Source organism: Podarcis pityusensis, assembly GCF_964106645.2.
Source record: "Podarcis pityusensis genome assembly, chromosome: 5".
NCBI classification, from domain to species: Eukaryota; Metazoa; Chordata; class Lepidosauria; order Squamata; family Lacertidae; genus Podarcis; species Podarcis pityusensis.
Window position 1 is genome coordinate 27,232,618 of NC_138032.1, and position 19,357 is coordinate 27,251,974.

The following is a 19,357-nucleotide window of genomic DNA, read 5'->3' on the forward strand; positions in this document are numbered from 1 at the left end:
TTGTTTTTTTTAAACAGACTCTTCAGGCACAAAAACAAAACCGCATTTCCAGTAAGTGACAGCATCATAAAAATTAAGAGTTTGTCAGTGTTTGCTCTTCTTTGACTTCTTGTGGGATCTGTGTGGAGAGCGGGATTGAGATCTGGATTTTTTTCCTGACTTTTTAGGTGACCTGGATCGTGACCTCCTTGATCTTTTGGGTGTCCTTGAGCCAGACGGCGACCTAAAAATAAATTGTATTAATGTCAATAGATTGTTTATTTGGCTTCTGCCAGCCAAGATCAACCCCATTCTTAGAGTAGTTCAGAACCATGCTGGATCTGATGCACTCTTCCCCAAACAGATTAATTCTATCCTGTAACATGTATAAAAGTGGACAAGAAAATACTACCTGTACATTTTTACTGCATATGTGTCACCCAAGAATTTTGTAACTCCACAATATTACACAAAGACAACTGTTTCTATTTATTTATTCAAAGGATGATTCCGGGTTCAGACAACAGGCCAAGCCAAATGATGGCTTAGCTGCTGAGTCACACTGAACAAAAATGGATTTCCAGAAATGAACAGCGTTACCTTTTAGCTTTTTTACTGGCATCTCTGGGAGAATCCTTGTGAGATGACCTGGAGCGTGAGCTTTCTTTGTGGGATCTTTCAGATCGTTCTGAGCGTTCCGATTTTGGCGACGGTGATTTTGCTCGCCTGCTTCCACAGCTGCGGGATGGGCTGGGTGACGTGCTGTGTCGCCTTTTCCTTAAAAAAAAAAAAAAAGAAAAGAAAGAAATTATGAGCACCTATACAAAGATACCCATCACCTCACCAAATATATTAAAGCAGTTTGACATTGCTTTCAGAACATTAAATGCATAAATATTCAAAATCTCTTTATGCACATTTCCAGAGCAATAGGAGTTACAGCGGCAATCAGGCTGCCCATCAAAACTGCATGGTTAAATAAAACTTGGGACTTAATTATACTGCCTTTAAAAAAATACAACTGCAACTGATTGTCCGAAAACCTATGGTAAAATTTATTTCAGATGCTTATCAGTAACGATTAATATTTGAATTAATCAGCAGTGACTACAAGCCCTGCTGGGATTGAATACACTCCAGTTCCCAGTACTGAATGGCATTGTATTCAAGATTTGCTTTTGGCAGGGATAAGCTTTACTCTAGTGTTCCTGATTGGCAACTCGAAGGTGTAGCTAATCCAGCAGGGTCTGAAGTCTGTGCCAAACAGCATTTAAAGCCTTCCTGATTATTTCTTTGCAGCCACGCCTTTAGCTGCCCTACACCTGACATCATACAGGTTGGGTGTGCATGGCTTGTGGGAAAACAACCTTGCAGGTTAAATTAGGCCACCTGCTGGGCCAAAATAGGCCCACAGCCTACTGATTCCCCACCAATGTTTTAAGCTATAGCCTTGTTCTTCAGATATTGTAACTTGTGTGCACCCTTGTTTGCTGTTTTATCCTGACATGCTTAACATTTAAAATAGCAACAATTGCTTTAAATGTTCCTTTTAAAATGGCTGTACATATTTATCGTCACTGTTATCAGTTGACTGGATGATAATTTTCTTCTAAATGCCAAGATCCTTGATTGTGAAATTGCAGGGTAAACAATGGCAAGGTTGCAAAAGCAATACTATCTTCACACACGCACACACAAATGATAACTCACATCCCACTGAAAGTATTATTTTCAAATTCAGACACTCAAATTTAGGTGACCAGAAAAACAATTCAAAAACAGAGTGGCCCCCGAAGTTTCTGCTCTGCTGGTGCAAGAGACTTCTGCTTGCGCAATGTAACTTCCCTTCCTTTCCCCTGTAGCCCACCCCCTCAAAATTGGCTCTTAAGTGTTGGAGGAGCCCCTGGACCTAATTTTGGGGGCATGCAGGCGGAGAAGAAGGGAAAAACTCATTGCACAGGCTGCATTCTATCTAGTCTTCTTAAATTATATACCTGTCTTTTCTTGTTGGTGTACATTCTTCTTTCTCTTTCTTCTCTTTTGATCTGGATTCAGATTTCTCTTTGTCCTTCTTGTCTCTTTCCCTTTCCCTCTCCAGCTCCTTTTCCTTTTCCTAGATTAAAAGTAATTGGGCACTTCAGAGAATTCAGAATTTATCATACAGCAAGATGTATATGTTAATTCATTTTACGCCCTACAAAACAGAGCCAAAGCTTGACATTGAGGGAACAAGAAACAGTCTAAAGCAGCTTCCTATGACTCCACATTAGATCACTGATCCATTTAGCTGAATGCTGTCTATCTACCCTGACTGGCAATGATTCACCTGTGTTTCAGAGAAATGCTATTCCCGGCGCTACCTAGATATATGAGAACAAACCTGGGATCTTCTGTATATGCTCTACTACTAACCAACAGTCGTTGCTGTACAAAATTTACACGAACAAAATCAAGAAGCCACTTTTAAAACAAGTTCGGAAAAATCTTTTTCTTCTTAATCGCATTCTTTTGGATTCTCAAACATCTTTAGCTCAAAGCTACAAAACCTTCAGCACTTAACTTCTAAAAAAATGTATCGAGCTAAATGTGCCTGTTATATGTGGCAATGTAATCATTAAGCGTGGCAACCTTAAAATTGAGGTTTTGATGCTAAATCGCTTTAAAAATAGATACAGTAACAACACATATCATGAAGTTATTGCAGGGCAGTAAATTCCAAGCTATTTATTATTTTGTCTAGTTTACACAAGCCTATCAATTTAATATGCTTAAAAAGGTAATAAAGCCTTGTGTCAGTTTCTGTATGCTCATATTCAATTTTAAATGCAGCCCTACCACAAAGCACCTATCACCCACAGAAATGACTTTAGATATCATGCACTTCTACAGATCAAATAATCTATCTGGATAAGTCTAAAACACTAAACAGGCAAACTATTAACTGCTCCAAAACTATTCTTATTTAAGATTGCCAAGTGTAACGTGAGGCCAGTACCATTCAATGGGTTGGATCCAGACTGCAAGTGGATTTGAGCCTGAGATGTGCTGCTGCTTGTGCATATCATGCTAAGCAATAACTTAGAATTATACTCAAAACAGGTTCCAGTAATATTAATAGAAATCTGTATCTAAACTAAATTAAAAAATCCAGAACAGTAGCACTACTTACCCTCTGGAGCAGTTTGTCACGGTAGTGTTCGACCTGTTCTGAAAAACTCTGGCCTGGCTTCTTGGGTCTTTTTCCAGATTCCAACTCATCTTGAAACTTCATTACCTTCAGCTGTGAAAATACACATGCAACTAGAGTTACTTGCAAGTTTGGCAAAGTTACAACATACACATTTGGATTAGGCTTTTTATTTACTTCGTTTTAGCCCTAGGGTACATGGTTTAGATACATTCACATAAATTTCTCCTCAGTGGCGAGTTCTCAAAACAATTAATTGGTGCAATTACGATAGTAAAATACATGTAAAGCTGGCATGTATTTTAATATGTACCTTTAGTTTATAATGAAATTTAAACTGACTTTATGTTTTGATCCTTTAAAGCTTTGACCATTTTAATGTATATTTTATATTCTTTGTACATCACTTAGAAGTTTTATTTATCATTAAGCAGTATACAAATTCTGTTTAATAAATAATAAAATCCCACCACACGCCTCAGATTATCAGTGAGGCTGAAAGACTCTGGAGTTGGTCTCTTCATCAGGTTCGATAAAAGGAAAATTACGACTTGGCATTACATGAATAAGCCTTGGGTTTGTACACTCTCCTCCACAGTCATGACAAGATCTGAAATTCTTGCTTTTATTTAACCAATTGCAGTTTAGCATTATCCCGGGACAAACTGCTGTTAGCTTTTACCACTGAAACAAGCCAAATTAGGAACACAGGAAGCGACCTTATATCAAGTCAGTCCACTGGTCATCTAACTTAGTACTGTCTACACTGGCAGGTAGTGGGTCTCATATAAGATTATGCCTGAACCCTAAACCACAGGTAAACCTGAACTGTGATTAATTGAAAGCAACCACACAGGAGGAGAAAAAAAGAAAGGGGCTCATTCACATAACGCTTAACAATGGTTAAGCATTACATCTCAACACAACTGCTAAATCTCAAAAAATGAAAGGAAAATTAATGCAGAGTTCCTCGCTCTCAAGTAGGAATGCAGCTTAAAACCTTAATGGAGATCATACAATAAATTTAGAGATTATTATACCCCAATGTATTGACTTTCATTGGGCATTTGAGATCATATTTAGAAAAGGGATCCTTAAAATAAGCATCCATGAATAAGAATCCATTAATCCTAAAGGACCAATCTCATTTTGCAATACAGTTATACTCTTCTCACCAGCAGAGGGCACCCTAGACTTTCCAAGTAGTTATGACTAGAATACACTTTTACCCAACAGTTCTTCCTACATTCTAGGAATGCAGTAAGTGCTTTAGAAATTCAAAAATAAAAGCACCACTCTCTTCTAACAATTGAGAAGAGATCAAATATCATCCTTAAATCAAGACTGAATAAAGTGCATAGGCTCCAATAATTATGCAAAATAAGTAGCTTAGAAATATACTTGCTCAGTACATTATGGGCTTCAAAGTTCAAAATGTTCAAGGCTTCTCATGTGTATGGCTCAATTGTTGCCTCTTCTGCCCTCCCCTATTTATTTCCCAACACTTGCTATGATTGAATAATGCCCTAATTATGTCCACTGAACTGTGTAATAGTTTTTTGCTTGTGCAATTTAACTTTTTCCTCTTCTCCTATCACATTCCCCCAAAATTTGCCCAGGAGGGTCCTCCAGGTTGTACCTATGTTTCATCTCTCAATAATAAAACTATTAAGACCCAGTGCCAGCCTCACATATACATAGTACAAATACAAGTAATTCTTAAATATGATAAAATTTGATTAGCACTCCTGAAATCCAAGTGAAATATTTGAAAACAGGGAAACTGATTATTTTTATGCTTGATCAATTATGTCAGAGTATAAAAATAAATTTTATCCATGTTTTTCTCACACACCTCAATTTCTCTGAGTTTGGCACGCTTTTCCTCACTCATTTCTGAGTATTTGCTTGAAGATTTTGAATCTGACATTTCTTCTCTGATTGGATTGGAGTACATGTGATGCTCCTCCGATTTAGAACTCTGGGTGTCCTCTTCATCTTCACTTTCTTCCTCTTGGCTTTTTAAAAAAATGGAAGTACAGGAATTAATTCTCTCTGGGGGAAATCTGCTGTTTATCATTTTCCAACAGAGCATTTTGTCATTACATAAAGTCAAGCACAGATACATGTGCCAGCATACTTTGCTTCTATTTTTGTTCTGTAACATCCTCTTACTATTATTATACAATATCCTTTTTATTTAAAATACTAGGCGTGGACTGCAAAGAAAAATTACTGAGGAGAAGAACAGCACAGGGAAAACGGGGAGGATGGGTTATATCTGTTTATGCTTCCTTTCAACCCTTCATTCACGCTTTCACAAGCAGAAGCAGCCTTCCATATAAATGTCACTTGCTTGACCAGGAACAGGAAATATAACACAGGTATAATAGAGCACAATGAAGTGTGGCTGCAGTATATCATTGCTGGATTGGTTTCAAAGTAACTATGGGAGGGGATACACATCTCAGCGTGAAACCAAAGCAGTGCAAATGTGCATCTGATTTCCCCGTTACTGACCCAGCAGTGAATCAACAGTGACTGATCCAACAATGCATGGAGTGCTTCATTGATGAGGATGCCCAGATCTATGGAAAGCCAGTGCAGCACCTCTCTTTGAGCCAGGATGTGTCTGGATTCAACAAGAAGACCATGTGCCCCAATTTGGCTCCATGCATCCAACTACTGAGAGAGTGCCGCTTCAGCTCCCTCTGAGCCAGTTTGGGGCATCATTTGGGCCCAATCTGACCCCAAATCCAAATAGGGGCCTCACATAGCCCTATGTATATGTAGGGTTTAAAACCTTAATTAAACATGCAGCCAGCAGCCATGAGAGGGAGGGAGGAGGACAGGCAAGCGTCTTTGCTTGAATCTACTTCTGCCCCACCCCAACCATACATTTAATCAGGGTTTAAAACCCATTCCTTTTGTCCTCCCCTTTGTTGAACCCAACCCGGGGCTGCCTCAACCCACTTCAGGCAAATCTCAGATAGACCTGAATCAGTCAGATTCAGTTTGGGATAGAAGTCGCATATCTTTTTTTAATGTTTTCCCATAAAACCTGAAGGATCTCCCACATATCTAGGAATCCACTCTTGCCTTTTCTCTAGGCTGTTTTGGCACCCACATCATTTATATCTGAGATACTAATGGAGAAGAGATTTTACCATCACTTTCTAAAATAACTCTACAGAGCCTAACTCACATGGGACATTGAACAGATTTTCACTGGGCGTGGAAGCAGGAATAGACAGTTCTTTGGTCTAACATGCTACCAGAGTCCAGTAATTAAAGGAAACATGTGCATTAATGGATGAGGTTACAACTTTTGTATTTATCCATGGGAGGCTTATCTCTTCCTTAATATGGGACTCCAGAAGCATAGACATTTCACACCCCCATAGCATGTTTGAAATGATCTTTGTTATTGTGTAATATGTTTAGGATCAGAGTGGCCACGGGAAACGGGGGAGAAAAGACATACAGAACACCTTAATTCTTACTTCTGATTTTCTTCCTCTTCAGATTCCTCATGCTGGTCAAAAAGCTCCCATTTAGATGTTGTTACCGCTAGTAAGGGGGGGGGATGCAAAAACATGGCCAGTGTTACATAAAATTATATAAATCTTATTTTTTTAAAAGGTATTTGTAGCTATGCTGCATAGCAGTTAAATTCTAACTTTTTTATTTAATGGCACTGTTCCAGAATAAGAGCAGCACTTGTGATGTCTGCTAGTGAATTTAAAGTATTGCTTCATTAATATTTAGCAAGAAATGCTGAACTAAAACCCATTTAACTGAAATGTACGTAACGAAAGTGGCAGAAGCTAGATATGACACTAACCTTGAGCTTCAAGTGCAGCTTCATCTACTGCTTCCCACTTTGAAGGGGCAACTTTGAAAATTGGCTCATTTTTTTTAGACTCTTCAGAAGCATCCACTGTTGAATAAAAGATTATAGCAATGACCAACATTCCAAAGTAGTCCAGCTTAGCATGCTCTCTCTTATATAGGGCACTTGAAAAAGATAAGCTATTTTAAAAGGTGCAGGCTTCAGCATACGTTGCTGCAAGTAAAAGATTACGTGCAGAGCAAGTCTCTGCATGTTTACTCAGAAGCATCCCACCAATGGGATCTATGACCTTGTGCTTTTAGAATGGCAGACCTGAATATTCAGGAAGGGCCCATAACGCAATCTTCTAAGGCCCATGCCATTTTAAAGTAAAGGCAGAGGATTCACTTCACATAAAAGCCTACTGCATATGGAAACTTGTATGTCAGGGAGAAGACCAAGACACAGACAGAGATCATAATTCTGGGAGACATGCACTCAAGCCCCTCTAAATTCCAGAATCTGAGCACAAATTATGAGAGGCCTGATCTAAAGCTCTGTGGGATCTAGGAACATTTGAGCTATCCTGTGCAAAGGAGTCGCTGTAGTCTTTCTGCTATGTTATCATTTTGCACTGGAGCTATCAATTTTAGGAGGCATTCAAGATAAACCTGTAATAAAAGGGTTTCTGCCCCAAGTTGATTTATAGCCTAACAAGGTAATGAAAATACAGATCTTGCTTATATATGATTGAACATGGACAGAATAGTAATAACCAACAGACCTCACATCTTCCATTTTTCTACTATTAGTCTATGGAAGCCAAATACCTAATAAAAACACCTGTTCTCAAATCTCAGCAACACTGCATTTTAAACGCCGAAGTACCAGAAAAAATGGGGCCTCAATTAAATGTGCGTTTTGCAGTGAGAAAGTGCAGGCTTCTAAGTACACTAAATCTAGTATTCCTTACAGGGAACACCATCAAGGTCATCATCAAGTGTCTTAATAGGGACTCCATCAAGATCATCAATTGGAGCAACATCAATAGGAATTCCATCCACATCTTCTAGAGGAGCACCATCAAGCTCTTCCTCAATGGGAGCTCCATCGAGATCATCGGGTACTTCCTGTAAACCAAATGTAAGTTTTATATGCACAGTGTTTTCCTCAAGTTGTTACAGCTTCATTTGATACATTTTATGCATTTAGTTCACAAAAATGTGCAGAGCTATTAGGTTCACCTCCTATTATGGGGCAATTCACAAATCCAGCACTTTTCCTTGTGGGCTGAAGTGTGTGCACCCGATATACAATGTGACATGGGCATCTGCACAATATGTCTGATTCCCCCAGTCTTTCAACCTGCGCATACTGTTTTCCACATCTGGGTGCTACTAGCACCACTAGTATGCTAGCATCACAGTTTGTTGTACAACTGAACACATAGGAAGTTTCTGGATTTACTTGACACATTAAAGACCTCTGTCAAGTATGCAAAGCAGTTTACCATTCACACAATACATGAAGATGCCAGAAGTAAGACCCTGGTTAGAGATATAATACATTTTCCTCAGGGTCCATAAATGTAGTAGATGCACAATTTCTTGGGGGGAGGGGGGAAGGGGACACCAATGTTTGTGTTTAATAATATAAAAGAGTTCAGCACATGCAAACACTTTCCAAGTTTCCCTTCAGAAACCAGGTAATAGATAGCGGAGTTCCCATATTCATGTAGTTCATTTATTGTTTACACTGCAGTAAGTCTATAGACAAAAGATGTAATCTCTCCTGCTTACTTTCTTGAATTACTTCACAAAAGACATCTGGCGTGAGTGGTACATATTTATGGTTTGGATAACCCAATAATTTTGGCCTGGCCTGCACTTCACATGAAATAGTACTTAAAATAAACTATGCTTTACACATGCTGCTGAAACTATGGGCATTTTGCTCCTTCCTCACTGCTACTGTACAGGCGAAGAGACAAACTGTACTGTGACTTCTTGTCAAACTTAGGCTCATTTGCTTCTCTCCAAACAAACCATGAGCCGTAAGACAAGAACAACTCTCTGTGTGAACCAGGCCCTAAGTTGTTTGTATCTTCTGCTCTAATTACAAAACCAACCAACTCTCAACAACTATACGTTTCTCAAAACTGCTTCTCCTTGCACCTGTGAGGAATTAGCCACAGGTTAGAAATTCTTGGCTCTAACAACTTTTTAGACACATTCCAGCTTCTTGAGACAAAAGCCCTAATAGACAACATGTATTTTAATCCGTTAATTCCAACTCTAACCACATAATATGGAAGAGATGGAGGCTGGTCTCAAGCATTCAGGTATTTTAAAATTCTCTCTCACTCACAAACACACACCTGAATACTGATAAAGAGGCAATGCACGTGCTTCAGGTTCCAAGTAATTTCCAATACGTAACTGGTAAATGAGCTAGTTCAAAGGCAAAGGTATGGACAATGTTAACATTCACATTAGGGGAAAACTGTGTTTATGCAACTTCAAATGAAAGGAAAGATTCATTTGGGAACCAAGAGAAGCCTTCATGCCCTAGAGTCCAGCTACAAACCTCTGCTATGATTTCCTTACCTGTAAGGCTTCAGATTCTCTTGTTTGCTTCCAAACGAATAGTACCAATAATGGTCTTATCTCACACTTACCTCCACTTCCTTTTCTTCAATAATATTTACAAGCCCCAAGAAAATATTCTGCAGTTTGATCAAAAATGGTTCTGGATAAATCGCCCAGTCTTCCCATGCTCTGAAGCATGTCATTACCCGTTGCTAAAAGTAGTAAACAATGCTAGTCATTTGTATTGAGAAGTACTTTAAGAACATTACACAAAGCACAACGCCACCTATCTAATTAGCACTGCACCCGTCACAGAATGTTCATATCGGTTTTGATGTGTTTAGTAAACTTGGGGGACATCCAGCAAAGTCATACTCAAAGCAGACCCACGGAAATCCTTGTTAAGTACTAACTTGAGTCCACTGATTTCAATGGGTCTACTCCAAGTATGACTTGGGTACAGCCAATAAAAACCAATATATTTGGTGCAGACTGCAATGGAGTGTAGACTGCACTATTTATATTTAATTGGGATTTTATTTTCACAGCAAACTATACACAAACTTTGCTTTGGTGAAAAACAAAGTCATTTGTTTCTGACATGAAAGGTTGTATATTTATTGAAGGGCAGGTTCCTAATGCAATTTTCTCCCCAGAGAGGCTTGCACTAATTATTTTTTGGCACCAAGCAGAACAGCTTTTATTTAACACTTATATTTTTACAACACTATTTTGTTTGCTGTTTTATATTATTTACATTATATATTTATAATTTCATTTTTTATGTCAATAAAGGAACAAATGAGGTTGGCTACTAGAGAGGGCCTTTCCAGTGTTGGCACCCTCAGAGAGGTCTGTCTTTTAAGGTGCCAGGTGACATTTTCAGTCATAAGTATTATTATTATTAATTATTATTATTATTATTATTATTATTATTATTATTTTCTATTTGTTGTACTGATGTCATTCTCCGTGGCTGGTTTTACTGTGTGTTAAGATGTTAGTTTCCTATCATATTTTATGCTTTTAATTTTTACTTGTAAATCACCCAGAGGACTTTTGTTGTTAGGTGATATATAAATATTGGAAATAAAAAATAAACTTCTAAGAGAAAGTTCCATGGGATACCACTGAATTGAAACACTTGATAAATTGTATCACCTGTGGCAAGAACTGATATTATTGTTCCACACTACTTGAATTAACTAGCTTACCAATAGCAAGATGTGTGTGTTATGGCCTTGTTAAATTGGTCACGGCAGCTAATCTGCTTTTAGTTAAATATCACTATCTGCTAGTGGTGGTTTCGTTCTTCATTTCCCTCTGAATCAGTTCTCTACATTTCCCATCTCTTCTCTCTGTTGCCCTGCCCCCATCATGCATATATATGCTTGCCAATTCACAGCTACACTTCATTCATCTGCTGAAGTGGTCTATGATCCACAAAAGCTTGCATGATAATAAATTGGTTAGTCTTTTAAGTTGCAACGGACAGCTGTTTTCACCCTGAAACTGCTCACTGCATGGAAGTAAACAAATTCAATAAATAATCATACACATACCTTAAAGTTTTCAGACTGTAAATGGCCTTGTATTGTTCGGTATGTAGCATTCAGATCAGAGTATATCTGGCAAAGTTTTGTCTCAAAACTGAAACAACATTTTCATATATTACAGTTTGCATTACTGAGTAAGCCACAGCGAAAGTCATTCAACTTGCATCTAAGCTACAAAAATGTGCGCCCAAATTTCTAATTATACAGAAGAGGCCCTAAACACACCCATTTAGGAATAGGTCTAAAATTAGCTTCACGAATAAAATCTTTAGAAAGGTTACTACAATTTGTCAAAATTTATTGCTATAAATTTATTGCTATAAACCCAGCCTTTCAAGACACCTAGCACATGTATATACAGTGGAACCTCGGGTTGCAGACGTAATCTGTGACAGAGGCACGTCTGCAACCCGCAGCGTTCGCATCCTGAAGCGCCGCGTCTGCGCAGGCACGATTCAGCACTTCTGTGCATGCGCAAAGCACGATTTAGCGTTTCTGTGCATGTGGTGAAACCCAGAAGTAACCCGTTCCGGTACTTCCCGGTTTCCCACAGTCCGTAACCCAAAAACACGTAACCTGAAGAGTCCGTAACATGAAGTATGACTGTATTCACACATACAGAGAGAGAAATTATCCTAGTTTAACAATGAGTGCATGCTGCAGAGGAAAGTTACACAATTTTAAGTTGGCTCCAAATTGATCCAAGTGTAAATATTTTTTTAAAGATTGGTACTCCTACAGATTTGTCAAGGTGCCAGACTGTAATACAAGGTAGCACATGCAAAATTCAAAATCTACAAAGGTTTTTGACTTTTCTTGAAAGTTTAAAATGTTGATACTTACAATTTTCTGTAATATGAAGCATTGGCAACCTTTGCAGAAGAATTGTACAACACATCCGACACCAAATATAATCTTGCAATCTGCAAAAAAAAATTAGAAGTGTTATCAATATTACTGTTCCACAAATAACTTTGAAAATCCAGTTGAAATTGCCATTTTAAGAGAACAGCATACCAGTTTTTAAAAAATAAATAAATAAAGCCTGTTCAAATGTGCACGATATAAACTCCTGCTACAAAATGCCAAACTATCCAAAGTTCAGCACCAAAATACTCAATGTCCAACTTCTTGGGGGGGGGGGTATGAACAGTTGGCACAATCTGCAAAAGGCAAATACCTGTGCAATTTATTTTTAATCAAAGAGGAAAAACACAAAAGGAACATGTGACTATTACAAAGCTTTACAACTAGGGCAGAAGACAATTTTAATTAAGCAAAAGGCATCTTTCATAGTTGGTTATTACTATATACATAGATACTGATTGCTTTGCAGCCAATCAACAATGCACAAATTTACACATAAAACATAAAAACTGTTGAGAAATCAACCATACCTTTTTAGGAAGTGGAGTCTTCAAGATGGATAGTGACTCAGCAATGCAGTCTACAATTTCTTCAGCAGCTTCAGCATTATTAAGACAGAAAACCATTGCATCTCCAATATCATTCTTACGCGGTGTTAACCCACGCAGGATTTCCTCTAACTTGTCCCTCTGTCTAAAATTCCAGTTTCAAATTTTTAGAAAACTTAGCAACACCTTTTCTGTATATTTATAAATGAGCCTTATTGAACATTCTATTTCAGAGTCAAAGTAACTGAGAACAATCTGCAATACATTTTTTTACTGAGACGAGAGAATTTTAGTAGTAGTTTATCATTTTCACCCATACTCAACAGGAGGGGAAACATGGATGTTTAGAAATTAGTTACTTCTAAGAAACTTTGTGTTAGGATGCTTTCAAAAAAGTTGGCCAGCTCTTCCACATACTGGAATTTCTGTGTAGGCTCCTATCTCTACACATTGGAATAGTGCAGATGAGCTATCACTTGTCTATGTGAAAAGATGACATATTAGGTTCTTTAAAGATGCTTACTCCTCCTTAAGTGCACCCTTCTTGCTAGGTTCCTCTACGAATGCTTCAGGCTCTTGTTCTTCTGACATCCCATGGAGATATGGATTTAAAGGAGGTGGCCTCCAAAATGACCCATTTTTAAACATACGGAAGTCTTCAGTCCTCCATTTGGTTGGTGATTCACCCTAAAAAAACCACACACACACAACCATGGTCAAAGCAACCAGTATGCCGATCACAGGTAATATTAGAAGTTGCAGTTAAAAGTATTTTTACCTGTAGAATTGAATAAAGCTTCCACCGGTAGTATACATGGGCTGGAGTCTGGTTCTCAAATAAAAACCTAAATAAAAAGCAGAGGGTGTGAAATCAGAGCATGTCCCTATTGAGATCACTAACATAAGAAAAGCAGCATTTCAACACCAGAAAAAACCTAGTTTCTACCACTATACCACACCCCTACCATTCTTTGATCTATGCAACATTCAGATCATCAAGACCTAGATCTTACAAGCAGCAGATCTGGTAGCATACCAGTATTTGCACTGTACCACTTCAGGCTGCAGGTGAATATTCACATGAAACACTATTCAATCATAAGAGAACGGGAGTGAGAGATTTTGTGATTCTTATATTGGAATTTTATGTTGTGGACTGCCCTGAGATTCTACAGGTATAGGGGCAGTATACAAATTAGATGATGATGATGATGATGAGAAGAAGAAGAAGACGACGACAAAAGACTGACATGTCAAGGAAAAGGTTAGGTCAGTTTCCTATTTTCTGTCACTTATTTTTTTTAAAGAAATATAGTCAATTGTGTCTGAAAAGATGCACTACACACAAATACTTGAAACCTCATTTTCTGCTTGTGAGAACTATGCCTACAAAGTAGTAGGGTTTGCATAAATGCCTGTGAATAACTGCACACAGCAGCGCTGAAGCAACAATGACAGTACATGCGACAAAGACAGCACTGAACAGAAACAGAAAAATAAGCACCTGAACATTGGATTGTTGATTTCTCTGTTCATAATCATGGCTTCAAACATAGGTCCTTCACGCACCACAAACTCTATCATTCGATGTATCAGCGCAAGCAAATTCCTACAACAACAACACAGTTAAAGAAAAATTGATTCAGACCTAACACTAAACAAACTACACTCCACCTAAGGTATTAATAAATGGAGAAGATTATTTTTGCTGCACAGTTAAGAAGATTTATACAAATTAAGAATTTGGAGCAGTGTTCTGAACACCATGATGGGCAAAAATAAAACTAGTATAAAGTAGTAGTAGGTCCTGTGGCTCATTGAATTATATTAGAAAGAGAAATGCAATATTCTTTTCCAGTTTGTTGTTCACTTTTGCCTGAATCAGAACTAATGCAATAAAAACTGTGTTTCTAAATATAATAATGCAATTTTATGCACACGTATCAGGGAGTAGGACCACTGGAACTCAATGGGGCCTCCTTCTGATTAGACATGCATAGAATTGTGCTGCAGGAGAATACTCTGCTCAAAATTAAACTTTTTGTTTGATAAAATCTTTTGCTTAAGCTCAATTAAAATTTAAAATGTTGTGCATACACACACAAATGCTAACAATCAAAATACAACAGAGGCGGAAGGAAACGGTATGGCAGCTTATGCTTCAGTACTGCTGAAAGTTGAGTGCCTAAGAACCTGATCTTAATCAGGTTCCTTGGATGAGAAGCCACCAGAATACAATTTTCATTTTACTTTAAAGGACACTAGGAAGAACACTTTTCTTCAGGCAAGTATTTATTCCATGAAAAGGTAGCTGTCAACTGTGACAACATACCGCTTAGTAATAATAATTATTGAGCCACAAGTTCTAATCACTTCTCTACCATGAACAATAATTTTCAATCATTAGGCATTTCAAATTGCACTCAAGGATTTAAGTCAACATTAAAAAAATGTAAAAATCAACTACTACAATATAGTAAGAAAAGTTTTTAATTTTGGAATATATCCGATTTGCTTACATCCTAAGTTAAGACAGGTCAAGGAAAGAAAGTTTATTGTCCCTTCGTCTGCCTGTAACCACCTGAGCTCCCACAAATGCTTGACTGAAGAGCCAGGGGCCCTCCTCCAAAATGAGAGATGAAGTTAGCCAAAACAGGAGGTGGGGGAAACCAGCCCAAACTGAGTTGGCCAACTTTGGCCACATCCAAAATTGCTGAGGAGTTCCCCCATCCCAACCCTCCAGAGAGGCTTCTCATGGGGTACAGGTGGCTGCAGTAGAAGAAAGCTGAAAACTTTTCTTCCATCAAACTCCATTCAATTAATTTATCTTCAGATACAAGCCTTTGACCACAATCCAGAGAAGAGCAAAGAGATCCATACACAATGGGGCAGGGTATTGTTTTTTAAAAAAGAAGTATTTTTCTGAACAGCAGTAGTTTGTGCTGCACTATAAACTGCAGTTTAAGCTTTCCGGAGTTTAAAAAGAAATCAATCAAATCAATGAAAAACCCATGGTGCATGCATGCTCATTTGCACATGAAAAGGGCTTCCCTGGGTTGCTCAGTTGTATACCAAGACAGATATCACAATATGTATTAGAATAAAAGCAGTACATTTCCCCCCCCAGCAGCCCCAATTTCATCCTACTACAGATGCTATTTGCATTAAATCAAAGCAGTATTGGCTTCCTGCCACATTCAAAAGGTGTTTGTGACTACTAAACGAGATGCATGTCTCAGTATTTTAAAACTACAATTATTCCTAAGTGTCATACTCTGCTTAATGCTTTTCATAGATCTTCAATGTGCATATCATTGCACGTTAGGACTTTGTCCAATCTTAATCACTCACAGTAATGCACATATGTTTGACAACTTAAAAAGGGAAATCTGTTCCTGCCTTCATGAATATTAGGACTATTCTTACTACAATTAAAACATGCTGTTAACTACTAGAAGCAGTCTAGAAGTCTTATCCTAAAAACTTTCTATGATCAACCAAGAACCGCTGCTCAACACACATTCCAAATAACTTAGTAATCATTTTGCTCACTGCAGTTTTCTGGAAGTCTCAAGTGGGAAAAAAATCTGAGTATGTACAAACTGTATTTGAAAATACCAATAGCAGGAAGTCATTTTTGGTTTTGACCTTTAAGAGCCTTTGGGATCACATTACTTACAGTAATTGGGCATATTCAGTAGTGGCACACAAGTTATAAAAAGCTATTAACTGAGGTGCCTAGGCTTCACAATAAGCCCTGATGGTAAGCCACTTCTCCTTTAGCACAAACCTGCCCTTCTTTGCATTCCTTTGATACATTTGAAAGTATTACGTCCCCCCCCCCCAGCATAATGTTGATTCTGCATATCAGTCTCTTATGCTCCAAATGAAGTTTTTTAAAAAAATTAAACCAAACCCTTTATCAAGGAATAAGAGGTCTGCAGCATCCAATCTCTGAAAACTTTGCATCACACTCAGGAGCAACAACAGGACAAGATGGCAAAGTTGTTAAAGATGAGCTACAATCTTACCACTTCTTACTGTTCAAAGCTGATGCTCTTGCATTTTGGTCGCTGAACAGCATCACAGATAAAACTAATTTACTAGAAATGTTGCGGTCTCAGTAGATCAAAGCATATGCTGGAAATGTTCATTAACTGTTTCACCAAAATTATGTCAATAGAATTTCTAGTAGGAGGCTCAAAATGCTTCGTATTAATACTTTCAAATACAGTTACAGATGTACATAGGAACAGTTTCTATGGCACAGACTGAAATGCTGCAGTGAGCAAAATAGGAGGTCTGCTTTTTCTAAAAGATATTAATTTAAACGCTAGCCAACAAAAATCTATCTAAATGTTTGCAACCACGTTTTATTGGCCCATCTCAACTATCCCCCATTGCACTAGTACTCCTCAACACCAGAAGCTGCAACTCCTCTATGTTAATACTGTGTGTTTTATGTATGGAAAAGATGTCTTCACTGCTCTCTCAAAAACTTACAGCCTTGCTACAAAAGTACTGAGAATGTTCATGACAAAAAACAGTGTAGCATGAAAGGATGATAGTTTAAAAATTTCAAACATTAAGTTGGCCAACAAAAAAGTCTTTTCAGTTATAATAAAACCACATTAATTGGAGCCGATCGTACCAGTGTCTGGTCAAAAACTGTATACTTTCCCAATCCATCCCATGATGTTTTCCTGGTCCCCCGCTGCCGCAGACAGTTCAGCTGGTGTTGCTCACCAAGGCCAATGTCAAAGAGAATTTGAATTCTTTGGTGTTCCTTTTTCTTTTCTTTTTTAAAGCAAGTGTTTGTGTTACAATGTTTGAGAATAATTTTGTGCTTGGCTGAGCAAGGGTATGCCTAGCACTTACACTGCACTAATCGTGAGTTGTACCCTTGGTGCCAAATCTCTGGGCTATGTGGCTATCTTCCATGTTTAGACACTCCTAACTCGGGGAAACAAAACGTAATTGGGGCAAGTGCAACAAAACAGCCTTTAAGGAAACATTACAGAAAAGAACATATAGTTATCCTAACCTTAGTAACCAAATTCTTCTAATGATCCCAATTTTATATCCTCCATTAAACCTTCTGATAATGTAAGTAGCATTTATATCTTTCTGGTTATCTGTGTAGTTAAACAAGAGTGCCTAACTTGTAGCTCTGCAGATGGTGTTGGACAACTGCCATAATTCCTTACCCTTGCCATGTGGCTGGGGCTGATGGGGTGTTCGTAATCCAGCAACATCTAAAGGGTCACAGGTTAGCTGTGTAAATGCTTAAGGGATACTCTCAGGCTATCTGGATAAGAGAGACTATACTGCTATCCCCCATTAAGCTATCAGTCATTCGGCAAATCTATATACCACTCAGAATTTTACTGAAATACAGCAGTCTTCATTCACATGCTAAAATAATCCCATATTTAATCCGTTTAAATTATCATTCTGAACTGAAATACTAGTTAAAATAAATGAAACCTCAATTTTAATATAGATCCCAACATTCTCACTGCCAACCTGGGTGGTATAACCATTGCTCAGTCAAGCCTAAAACTTTCCTCAACATGACACTTTTTCTGTAAAATTCCAAAAGGGGATATTTGCTATATTTAGATCAGTAATAATAAAGAAAAAAATGTACCTTTCTGTTGGGATAACCACTTTGACTATGGCTTGCGACAGAGTCTGTATATGAAGTCACATCAGATAATAAACATAGAATATGTGAGTATTGTTAACAAGTAACAAGCAAAAAAATACATATGCATTGAAAATACTACACATCTATCACAAGTTTTGCAGGCAATCACTGCTGCGAAGTTATACACTACGGATTTACATAAAGAGCAAATGGCTGTGTGCAGCGAACCACTGAAGGTTCACGAATTTCAAAGCACTAGAACATTCCTGAGAGAATGCACATCAATGCACTGAATAGGTACTATACTGGCAATGGCAGCAATCTAGAGGAGCAGGCAGGATCCATGCACACAGCAGGGCTTTTCTTTTTCCTAACAGCAATTCCCCTCTACTGCATCAGTAGCCATTTCCAAAGGCCTCTTGCATTTTGGAAACAGTTTCCTAGTACAGAATAGGGGAAAGGCTTTAAAGGAAGTGGAAAAATCAAAACCTTACTATGCTCTGGCTAGTCCACTGTATGCATATGAAGGGGCTTGCTAGATGAAAGACCAATGTAAAAAGAAAAAAAGAAATCTTCTTTCCCTTCCATTTGCTACTTGGGTCCTGCACAAACTATAGCTTATGATTTACTTAAGCATGGTTAAGTAATCAGGCTGTGAGACTATGTGCTCCTTTCCATCCCCTCCTTTCTGAAGACTGACTTCTCCAATCTGCACCATTGGCTTTAACCACAGTTAATCATTACATCTGCAGTAATACTGACTACAGTTAAGGCTAATCAGGACTCTCACTTAACCAGGATGAGAATCCAAGCTTGGACCTTTGATTTCAGATCCTGCTTGGGGGAGCGATCCCTGGGTAGCCTTACTCACAGCCAGCAACACTGCCAACACAACTGTTAGCCATGGTTAAGGCCAACAATGGCCAATTTACACTTCAGAAAGTGATGGGGCACACAACCTTGCAGCCAGCTCTCAATTCAAACAAGAGTGTTACATTTGCACTGACCTCTAGTTCCCAACCCTTCCAACTCTAAAGAACTTTACAACTTATTATATCATTGTGACCTTACACTTGGTTTTAAGATATACTTACCATGTTCTAAAGACTAATATCCTTTTAAATATCCTGCCCTCTTCAGCTACTGAATC

General features: G+C 38.1%; 1 protein-coding gene across 5 annotated transcripts in view; it reads right to left on the reverse strand.

The window, feature by feature from the left end:
* U2SURP (U2 snRNP associated SURP domain containing) overlaps nucleotides 1–19,357 on the reverse strand; it is a 33,072-nt gene continuing 13,715 nt past the window's right edge. For 4 of the 5 annotated variants that reach the window (XM_081007851.1, XM_081007850.1, XM_081007849.1 and 1 more), the window contains exons 12-27: nucleotides 18,208–18,251; nucleotides 14,062–14,166; nucleotides 13,336–13,402; nucleotides 13,081–13,244; nucleotides 12,540–12,702; nucleotides 11,986–12,065; nucleotides 11,149–11,236; nucleotides 9,676–9,798; nucleotides 7,972–8,128; nucleotides 7,011–7,106; nucleotides 6,670–6,736; nucleotides 5,022–5,184; nucleotides 3,149–3,259; nucleotides 1,974–2,092; nucleotides 580–756; nucleotides 1–223 (exon numbers count right to left, since the gene is read on the reverse strand). In XM_081007851.1, the coding sequence (XP_080863977.1) occupies nucleotides 85–223; nucleotides 580–756; nucleotides 1,974–2,092; nucleotides 3,149–3,259; nucleotides 5,022–5,184; nucleotides 6,670–6,736; nucleotides 7,011–7,106; nucleotides 7,972–8,128; nucleotides 9,676–9,798; nucleotides 11,149–11,236; nucleotides 11,986–12,065; nucleotides 12,540–12,702; nucleotides 13,081–13,244; nucleotides 13,336–13,402; nucleotides 14,062–14,166; nucleotides 18,208–18,251 (1,863 nt within the window). In that variant the 3' untranslated portion in view covers nucleotides 1–84. The remainder of the gene's footprint in view (nucleotides 224–579; nucleotides 757–1,973; nucleotides 2,093–3,148; nucleotides 3,260–5,021; nucleotides 5,185–6,669; nucleotides 6,737–7,010; nucleotides 7,107–7,971; nucleotides 8,129–9,675; nucleotides 9,799–11,148; nucleotides 11,237–11,985; nucleotides 12,066–12,539; nucleotides 12,703–13,080; nucleotides 13,245–13,335; nucleotides 13,403–14,061; nucleotides 14,167–18,207; nucleotides 18,252–19,357) is intronic. The other variant, XM_081007852.1, reaches the window with a different exon arrangement.